This window comes from Danio aesculapii, chromosome 19 (genome assembly GCF_903798145.1).
Source record: "Danio aesculapii chromosome 19, fDanAes4.1, whole genome shotgun sequence".
NCBI classification, from domain to species: domain Eukaryota; kingdom Metazoa; phylum Chordata; class Actinopteri; order Cypriniformes; family Danionidae; genus Danio; species Danio aesculapii.
The window spans coordinates 35944649-35956322 of record NC_079453.1 but is presented as its reverse complement, the minus strand read 5'-3'; the positions used below and the strand labels follow the sequence as shown (position 1 = coordinate 35956322).

Below are 11674 nucleotides of genomic sequence, written 5' to 3'. Positions count from 1 at the left end.
CCACTAAATCAAAAGTTTTGAATTGCCGTGAGATTGCGATGATGATATATATAGTCGAAGTCAGAATTATTAGCCCCCCTGAACTATTAGCCCTCCTGTTTATTTTTTTCCCTAATTTCTGTTTAACGGAGAGAAGATTTCTTTCAACACATTTCTAAACATAATAGTTTTAATAACTCATTTCTAATAGCTGATTTATTTTATCTTTGCCATGATGAGAGTAAATAATTTTTACTAGATATTTTTCAAGACACTTCTATACAGCTTAAAGTGACATTTAAAGGCTTAACTAGGTTAATTAGGTTAACTAGGCAGGTTAGGGTAATTAGGCAAGTTATTGTATAATAATGGTTTGTTCTGTAGACTATCGGAAAAAATATATAGCTTAAATGGGCTAATAATTTTGACCTTAAAATTGTTTTTAAAAAAATTAAAAACTGCTTTTATTCTAGCTAGAATAAAACAAATAAGACTTTCACTAGAAGAAAAAATATTATCAGACATACTGTAAAAACTTCCTTGCTCTCATTTGGGATATATTTAATATAAAAAAAACACAAAGGGGGACTAATAATTCATAATTATAATAATTCATATATAATACATATATAATAATTATATATAATGCTAATTATATATAATTTAGCATTTCTACTCATATGCATGAATTGCATTTAATTCAGCTAATTAACTTGCAATGCAGAAAGATACTAATTCCTTTCTTTATTTAAAAAAAATACATTGCTGCACATTGCTAAAATGCCTTTTGTTTTCATTTAATTATTACCAAGAAGGATCTTTTAATTTCCTCTTTATTATTGATGACAAAAAAAAACCAAAAAAAAAAAAACAAAAGCTAGCAAGATTAGCACTGAACTACAGTACTTAAAGATGAAAACCGACAACAGTTCTGTACAATTTCTAGGTTACGCATACACAGATGCAATAAAATGAAGCTTAGAGTCTATAAATCCCCAGCAGAACAAGAGTTACTCTCTCAGAGGCCAAATACAAAACAAGTATATTCTGAAAGCCATCTTAAAGCTCAATATTTCTCCCCGGTGTGTGCTTCAACTGTGTTTTTATATTGACTGTCACACTCACAGGACCAAATGCATTCCTCCTTGAAATGAAAACTCACTTAAAAAAAACACACACAGAGAACATGGGAAATAAAAATTTTATCATTTAGCTCTTGAAAATATATGTGTTTCATACTGCACAATGCAACTCATCTGATGGGTTCAACTAGGCCAGTAAGATTAACTAGTACTCGTTCAGAATGACATTTGATTAGGTTTAATGCCTGCGGTGGTCTTGGCATATCAGATGAATAATTTATTTTGCATTTATCACCATTCAGATACGTTTCTGACGTAGATACGTTTCTGTAAGTAGAGATGTAATGGTGGGAAACTTTCATATAATGATTATAGAGACTAAAATGATCACTCTTATCAGTATTATCATGGTTTTGCTAAAATGACCTAAAAATGTAAAAAAATACAGTACAAGTTTTACACACACAGGCATCCACCAAAAAAAAAAAAAAAAAAAAACTAATTTGAAGCCTTAACATGGATCCCTGCATTTTGTCTTTGATTACTTGTGGTTGTAATATGCAGTGTACATTGTTGTTGTTTTTTTGTGTGTGCTTTTATAGGTACATTTGATTTTCTTATTTACGGTATTTTGTTTAAACTGCACTTGGAAAACTGCCTCACATGGATCCATATTTACCTTAGTTTTTCACAAAATTGCATAAAACAAGAGCCAAAACTGGCTGCGTGATTTGACAAAAATACCTTATTGCGCTTTTTCTGGCTGATGATTTGCAATTTAATTTAGTAAAGTCAAGCTAATCACAATACTACAGGACTTACAAGAAACTTTCTAAATCAGGATAATCAATCTTGGTTTTAATGATAAGGAACATTTTAAACTGTTATATTAACTGTCAGAAAAGTTGCCATTACTTTCCTTGAAACTAGTTATCTTAACAAGGCTAGATATGACAATAACTGGACACTACAAAAAGCCCAAGCATGTAAATTGATGGACAGCATTCCGTTTGTTACGATCACCAGCGTTCTAGTATTTGCAGATTGCTGGAGAACTACACATATCCCACTTTAATAAACTACATATCCCATCAGACACCTCACACACACGCCAGTTCCCGATCACTTGTGATTCCTTGCACAAAGCTGTAGCTCATGAAAACTAATTACATGGACTATATATATACACCTCACATTCACACACACATTTCTGAGTCTTTTTTTCGGTTAACATTACCAAGCATTATCCTTGTCTTTCTATGTTTTTGACCTTTGTTTTGTTTATCATTTATGTTGTTTTGCCGCTTGTGATTCTGACTATGCTCTTAGATTTCCCTTGTGCTCTTGTTTGCCCCTGTTGTGATCGCTGCCTGCCTGAATAATCTCTTAAATACACTGCATGTGGATCCTCACCTCCGTTGTCCCCGACCCCTTACGTTACACAGTTATTAAAGGTCAGCTTTGCTGATTTAAATATTGATTAGGCTATTTTTAATTTTTTTTTGTTAAAAACAAAATGAAAAGCAACAGTTTGGCCATTAAACATTTTTTTTCCAGGAGGTCATTGTCTCATAAATAGGTTAGGAAAGGACTCTGAGTGTCTTGTCCAGATGGTTTAGTGTGTGTGTGGCGGTGTATGGTGTGATAGAAGCTGATGGCCTAGGGCACTAAAGATGGATGACAGGCTCAGTTGAGGATCAGCACTTCTTTAAATATTCAGCATGGGATACCTCGTTCACAGTGAGGAATAAAGAGAGAGAGAGAGGGGGGGGGGGGGGGGGGGCGGGGGGGGGGGGGGGGGGTGGGGGTTATTTTAATAGATAATCCTGTTGCATATGATGAACACTAGCTTTAGAATATGATTCATAAAGATTCAAACAATCAATATAATTTATGCCAGTTTTAGAAAAGAGTAAATGGTTAAATGAACAATCAAGTCTATGAGTAAATGTATGAATGATGATTATGAGTCAGATAATGTGAATAAACTGAGTGAATTAATGTATGGATAAATAAGTGTGAGTGTATGCGTAGATGAACAATATGACGGAAAAATGAGTATGAGTGAGTTGATATGACTCAATAAATATTTGTGAATGAATAAACAAATGAATGCATGAATGAATACATGAATGAACTAATGAATGAATGAATGAACTAATGAATGAACTAACGAATTAACAGATGAATGAATAAATGAATGAATGAATGAATGAATGAATACACAAAAATGTGAGTACATTAGCAAATGAGTGGATGAGCGTAAGTTAATATGTTAATACATATTATATAATATACAAGCAAATATTTTTGTGAATGAATGAACAAATGAATGAATGAATGAATTAATGAATGAACAATTGAATGAATGAATGAATGAATGAACTAACAAATTAATAATGTTGACATAACAATGTGAGTACATAAGCATGTACTCACATGTACTGCAATGAATGAACGAACTAACAAATGAATGAATAAATGGATAAACGACTACATAAAAATGTGAGTACATAAGCAAATGAGTGGATGATTGTTAATATGTTAATAAATTAATGTTATTGCATATAATCTAATATATAATAAGTTAATATTTTTTGTGAATGAATGAATGAACAAATGAACGACTGAACAATTGAATGAATGAATGAATGAATGAACTAACAAATGAATGAATGAATGAATGAATGAATGAATGAATGAATGAATGAAAAATGATTGAATGAAGAACAAACAAATAAACAAACGAACAAATGGATGAATGAATGAGAGAATGAATAGATATATGACTACATAAAAATGTGAGTAAATTAGCAATTGAGTAGGTCAGTGTAAGTTATAATATAATATATAATGTAAATGAAAGAAAGATTGAATGAACAAACTAACAAATTAATGAGTGAATGAATGAATAGAATAGATGTAACGAGAGAATGGCTATATGACTACACATACAAATGTGAGTAAATAAGCAAATGAGTGGATAAGTGTAAGTTAACACGTCAATACATATAATATAATATATAATAAGTTAATACATTTCTGTGAATGAATGATTGAATGAATAAATAGGAGACTGAATGAATACATGACAAAATAAGATGCTTTCTAATGTGCTGATAGCATTTCTTCTTTTTTCCCCCCTGATTTACCCCAGCCTGTTATTCGCCTTCACACTGACAGTTCAATCACCCCTCGGCCAAACAGCCCTGGGATCCTGCAGCCTGTTCACAAATACAGTCTGAAGAGGTGATGTAACATGCTATAGGGGGAAACCTCTGCAGCGGAGCAGATAAGACTGAAGAGGGTGAGAAACGCTGGCCGAGGGGTGCGAGAAGGGAATCCCTGCTCCGAGATTAAATCCCACAAAACAGAGTTAATCTCCACTACCCTCAGGAAACACACACACAAACACACACACACACACACACACACACACACACACACTGGATTAATCACATCAGAGGCCAGGCAGGGGAATTCTCTGACCCTATTAAACTATTGGACGGCAGCAACATTATCGATGCGCACGCTGACAATATATGTGATGTTTCTAAAAAATTACTGAAAATTACAGTGAGATACATTACCAGTCAGTAGTTTGGGATCAGTATGATTTTATTGTTTGTATTTAAAAGAAGACACTCAGTTCCCCTCCCTGAAGCTACATTTATTTAATGAAACATGCAGTAAAAATGTCAGATTGTAAAATATGATTACAATTTTAAATAGATATTTTGTACTGAATGTACAGTAGTTTAGATTCGGATTTATTCCTGTCATTCAATGCAGAATTTTCAGGATCATTACTCCAGTCTTTAATTTCGCATGATCATTATTCATGTTTTTAAAGGAAGACTAGTCTGTTCCCTGATGTTGAATGACATTTATTAGATCAAAGATACAGCAAAAACTATACATTTTTTAAATGTTATTACTGTTTTAAATAGTTGTATTCTTATTGAACGTACACTGTAAAAATATCCGTAATTAGCAGTTTTACAATAATGTGTTTCATGTTTTTATTTTTCCTTTCATTTATGCTTTTGAATTGCATTATGGGATATTGATTTTTCTTCCAACAACTTTTAACCTTGAAATAAGTTCGAAAAAGTGACTTTTATGAACATTTTAAATAGTTTAAAGTGATATATTGTCTGGGTTGGTGTTACAAGGTTTTTGTACGCTACAAAAACCTTGTAATAAACTGCAGTACATTTTCTGTTATATTTATTTCTCTATATGTTATTTCTTATACATTTTATTATTTCAAACTACTAAAATGTCAATAAAAGTCACTTTGTTAAACTGAGTTAAATTTTCAACATCAGAAGTCGACAGAGCAGAGATCAAGGTCTCATAATGCAATTCACAAACGTAAATAAACGGAAAACAGATTAATCAGAAAATATGAAAACTGTTAATTAACTAATATTTTTACAAATAAGTTATTTATTCTTTTAATTCAAAGCTGAGCATCTTTCCTTTACTTTTTTATCACATTATCCTTCAGAAAGTAATAATGCAGCCTGATCTCAAGAGAAAACGTAAATATTTTACATTTTGTCAGTTTGTCATACAAATTCGTACAAGTTCAGTCATACGAAAATGTCAATTTTAAAAAGGAGGCGTGGCACCCAACCCCACCCCTAAACCCAACCGTCATTGTGGGATAAGCAAATCGCACTAAATTGTACGACTTAGATCGTAGGAGTTCATACGAATCTCATTGCCGTGAGATTGCGTTGTAAAAATGTTTCTTCTAAAAATGATTTGTTGATTTTACTTTAAAAAGTGTTGGAACTGTTAAGTTAACTTAAATGTTATAATTATGCACATAGTTAATTTACTTGATACCTTTAAGACAACCGGTTTACTTAATTTTTTTAAGTAAAGTCAATTAATCACTTTAAAAGTAACAAGTTTACTCACTTTAAATTAAGTAAACTAATCGCTTTTTTTTTTTTTTTTTTTTTTTACATTTTATCAGTTTTGACATCTAATTTTTTTACGGTTTCACAATTTTGAGGAAACTGCAAAACATTTTTACCTTTTAAGGTTCATTAATGAAATTTCTCTTTCACTCTTGAACTATTTAGAGTGGCCTTTATACACTGTACAAAATGCTGGGTTCCACACAATCAATTTGTGTTAAAACAGCATGAAGAAATTATATTAACTTATTAGTTTTTACAAATTTAGGTGGATTTACCATGAAACAATTAGGTTGTCGCAATAAAACCCAAAGAACTGAGTTTTTCAGCGCAATTTAAATAAGTGTAAGTAAAAGGTCAAACATTGTAATGGGTGCCTTTGAATGGTGTCGTATCACAATTTCTTTAAAAATCATGAATCAGTTTTGAACACCGATAATTACGCATGTTTCTAAGCAGCAGATCATCCACTCAAAAAACAACCTTTGCTGCTTGTTCCTACAAATTTAAAATGAGCTCAATAATCACAATTCTTAAGTTTTTTTCGGGACAACTTAATTGTTTCGGTTCAATCCACTTAAATTTGTAAAAAAAAAAATAATTAAGTTAACTTAATCGTTTTGTGTTGGGACAACATGAATGAATTGTGTGTTACCCAATTTTTTACAGAGCATATTTGAATGATTCCTGATGACTTCTTTTAAAAACATATTTTTAAAAATCTACTCATCCCAAACTTTTGACCAGCTGTGTATTTGTTGGACATGTTCAATAAAACAGATTGAGATGCTCATTTAAGACAGATAAAGATCAACACTGTTTGAAGGAGTTTGATCCAGCATTTCCTATAAAAAGGCTTGTTAACCATAAAAAAATGACAAATTTAATGGACTTACCTTGAAACTGGGTGAATTTTATGGTTCCCATGCGTTCCCCATTCCTGAACATCACCTGACCCTGCACAAACACACAACAAACACCTTTATAAGAGCTGCTTATCACGTGTAAATAGGCTGTTTGCTGAAGTCTCGATTAAGATGATTAATATCATGGCACATAATCCAAGTTGGACAGATATATATTACGAGCATTGATTTTCCATCTTGTTGCCATATCCTTCACTCTTGGCACAGCAACAAATTGGAAGTGTATAGCTTAAAGTCTGGCACCGGGCTTGTTTTTCAGCCTGCTTATTAGTTTAAAGATCTGTGAATTGATTGTTATGAGACAAACATAATTAATAGCAGTACAATTGATTTGTTAGATTAAAGGAGCTGGCTGTGCCAACAGAAGATGACTTATGTGTTTTTAACTACTCCACAAATACAATCGAAAAAAAGTGTTATATTTAAATTTTATATAATATAACAGTATCTTTTGAAAAACTTGTGTGGTAAATTAAACAAATAAACATATATAAAATAAAATAAACAAATATAAAATAAGCAAAAAACTATATAAAATAAAATAAACAAAAATAAAATAAAAAATTAACTGATCCAACAATGCAGTATAGGGCTAATGAGTTATAAGAAATATAGAAATATAAAATTAAATAAAAATCATTTCTGCATTTTGAATATCAGACAAGCCATTCTAGCCATGCATATAAAGGTGGCTGAGGCGACAAGAAATAAAATAAAATAAAATAAAATAAAATAAAATAAAATAAAATAAAATAAAATAAAATAAAATAAAATAAAATAAAATAAAATAAAATAAAATAAAATAAAATAAAATAAAATAAAATAAAATAAAATAAAATAAAATAAAATAAAAAAGGGCTAATGAGCTATAAGAATTATAATATATAAAATTAAATAGAATTCTGCATTTAGTCCATTGAGGCTGAGGTGACAATAAAAGAAAAGAAAAGAAAAGAAAAGAAAAGAAAAGAAAAGAAAAGAAGAGATAAAAACTAAAATAAAAAAATATATAAATTAAATAAATTTAAAAAATACAAATAAAATAATAAATAAATAAATAAATAAATAAATAAATAAATAAATAAATAAATAAATAAATAAATAAATATTTATTTACAACAGGGGTGTCCAAACTCAGTCCTGGAGGGCCGCTGTCCTGCATAGTTTAGCTCCAACTTCCTTCAACTCACCTTCCTGAAGTTTCTAGTATACTTAGAAAGAGCTTGATTAGCTGATTCAGGTGTGTTTGATTAAGGTTAGAAAACAGTCTGATCTCATGAGAAAACGTAAGTATTTTACGTTTTTGTCAGTTTAGTGGCTAATTCGTACGAATTCGTACGAGTTCAGTGAAACGAAATTGTACGATTTTAAAAAGGAGGCGTGGCACCTAACCCCACCCCTAAACCCAACCGTCATTGGGGAATGAGCAAATCGTACTAAATTGTACGAGTTAGATCGTACAAATTCGTACGAATTAGCCACTAAATCAAAAAGTTACGAATTGCCGTGAGATTGTGTTGGGTTGGAACTAAAATAAGCAGGACACCGGCCCTCCAGGTCCAGGTGTGGACACCGCTGGTTTACAAATTAGAAAACACCCCCACCCAAAACATATCATCACAGACATAGGACCTAAAACAGAGGACACTGATATAAATAATAAATCACTTTACCCATTTACAAAACACAATCATTAGTAGAGGAAGCAAAATCACACATTATAACAATGTGAACATCAGATGTTGAAGATTAATTGTGAATAGATCATTAAAATGCAGATAGATATACAGCAATTTGACATAAATAATTCCATCAATGGATCACAATATTATCTAGTTTGCTCATTATGTCTTAAAAAGGGAAGGTGTAAATGTGCTTTGCTGTCTGTCTGCTTAATGAGCCATTTAAAAGGATTTGGGATCAGTCGGCCCAATAAAATAACAGGTGAGAGGCACACCGCATTAACATGCCAATAATTAGAAGCCCATTAAAACCATAAGAGGCAACAGTGAAGCGATCATATCTCTAAAAATGGCTCTCTTTGAAGTGTAGATCAAGCTTTGGTCCCAGTGCAACTCTATATTCTTTGTTTAGCTGCTCTGACGTGGGCGATGGATAAACGCCCGGCTTCACAAAACACATTACAGTTACGCTTTTAGACTTATGTGTGTAGACAAAATATAACGTGAGATGTAGTAATGCTGGCAAATTAAGTTTACTGACTCCGAAATCCTACCTGCGGTCATTTGCATACCTTTCAAGACATAATTTTTTGATTTATAAGCTCAGCAGGACGTCATTTTGTGACATTGTGGAAATAACAGAGGAAGGAGAAACGTAGGTCATTCACTGTTGTCATTCACTTAATAGAGGGAAGTCATTAAAATTATGAAGAAAAAATGAGTAAAAACAAAGTTAAATAACAACAGCAACAAAAAATATTCATTCATTTTTTATGTCACAATTTTTTCATTAACAATATGGAACAGTGAAATATTGTTACAATTTTAAAATAAATCTTTTAAATGTGAAACATTTATATTTAATATTCTTTATTCCTATAATGGAAAAGCATTGGACTTTATTATTAAAATAAATATAAAAATTTATTATTATTATTATTATTATTATTATTATTATTATTATTATTAATAATAATAATAATAATATTATTATTATTATTATTATTATTATTATTATTATTATTATTTTATTTTTTATTATTACTATTATTATTATTATTATTATTATTATTATTATTATTATTATTATTATTATTATTATTATTATTATTATTATTGAAAACAAATATTATTGTTTTATTATTGAATTGTTAAAAACAATTGTACTGTTTCCATTGCATTGCATTTCAATTCCAATTCAATTCCATTGCAGTTTCAATTCCATTTCCATTGCACCGTTTGAGGTAAGTATACAAAAGAAAATATATTATACATTTATTCAATATTACATTTAATTAAATAAAACCTTAGAGATATTTATAATGCTCCAAAGAAATTGATTTAGAAATGTGCTTCTTTAAATTTTTGACAGAAATCGTGAAAGTTATTTTTTTTCATCATCAGCAACTAGAATGATTTCTGAATGTTCATTTGATGCTAAACCCATAACAGCAAAAACACATTAAAATGATCAAATTTGTGATCAAATTTATTCCTGATACAAAAAAAAACATTTTCTGAAATAATTAAAGAATTAATTACATTTTTAACTATTAGCTTAAATTGAGACAGATTTTAAACTGTCTGGAGACAGTGTGAACGTATCGTTTTAAAACTCAAGTAAAACGCTATAATAAAATCATCAATATATATCATCATATAATAAAATCAATCAATACTTTGCTCTCTCACACTGTCATTTAGACCACTTTCATTAGATTAATAAAGCTAAAAATAGCTTGCGCTGCAGGTGTGGAATGATGAACAAACTTTTTTGCCTAGTTTCTCGCTTAGAAACTTTCAAATACAGGTTGTCCACTATATTTATTTTAGCATTTTGTTTTTTTAAATCAGCTCCAGAATGAGTCAAATCAAGGTTTGTATTCATTGACCGTATTATCAGCTATTGGCTGTCAAATACATTTGTAAAAATTCTCACATCAGCCAAGTTTGTACCTTTTAACCAAGCCATGATGATAGACAACTGTGGCGAGTGTTTAAAAGTGTGTAAAAGTTTGTAAAAGTGCTAAGCTCAACTCATTGTTCAAGCTCTTGTCCTCTCCAAACTGGACTATTGCAACTCGCTGCTAGCCGGGCTACCAGCTAGTTCTATCAAACCTCTTCAGCTGCTTCAGAACGCAGCAGCACGAGTGGTCTTTGATGAACCCAAAAGAGCACATGTCACTCCGCTACTCACCCGTTTGCACTGGCTTCCAGTTGCTGCCCGCATCAAATTCAAAGCTCTGATGTTTGCTTACAAAGTGACCTCTAGCTGTGCTCCTTCGTATCTGCTCTCACTCCTGCAGATATATGTGCCCTCCAGAAACTTGCGTTCTGTGAATGAACGTCGCCTCGTTGTTCCATCCCAAAGAGGGAAGAAATCACTTTCCCGAACTCTCACATTCAATCTGCCCAGTTGGTGGAATGAACTCCCTAACTACATCAGAACAGCCGAGTCACTTGCTGTCTTCAAGAAACGACTAAAAACGCAACTGTTTAGTCTCCACTTTTCCTCCTAATCTGCAATTGCCTCTCTGGCTATACCACTAACTGAGCCCTCTTTCTCTCTCTCTCTCTCTCTCTCTATTAAAAAAAAAAAAAAAAAAAAAAAAAAAAAAATTCTACTAATGTTTTTGCTTCTTAGACTTTTACACGCCTGAAACTTGTCTATAGCGCTTGTTCACTGCTGCTCTTATAGTTGTGTAAATTGCTTCCTTGTCCTCATTTGTAAGTCGCTTTGGATAAAAGCGTCTGCTAAATGACTAAATGTAAATGTAAATGTAAGAGCCCTAATAAATCTCCAACATGCCATTGAGTAGGAGAAAGGATGGTTCCACTTAGTTGACTCTAGCTGTCAAACGTGGAGGAGGAAGCGTGATGGACTCGGACTCTTTTGCTGGATTCAGAGTCAGTGACTTACACAGCGAGTGTCACCCTCAACCAAAAACACTAGCGCAGCATTCTGAAGTGGACAGAAGCGTGAAAGCAATGCTATAGCTACTGTACAAGTGAAACATGTTTGTGGGGGCTTTGCAAAAAGTGCTGAGAATAAACTCACGAACAGTATTCGA

At 31.6% G+C, this 11674-nt stretch overlaps 1 protein-coding gene across 1 annotated transcript in view; it reads right to left on the bottom strand.

Annotated features, from left to right (window-relative positions):
* The window catches only part of gabbr2 (gamma-aminobutyric acid (GABA) B receptor, 2), a 394577-nt gene that overhangs the window by 92487 nt on the left and 290416 nt on the right, over nucleotides 1-11674 (bottom strand). The window contains exon 8 of the mRNA XM_056480015.1: nucleotides 6892-6952. Within this exon, the coding sequence (XP_056335990.1) occupies nucleotides 6892-6952 (61 nt within the window). The remainder of the gene's footprint in view (nucleotides 1-6891; nucleotides 6953-11674) is intronic.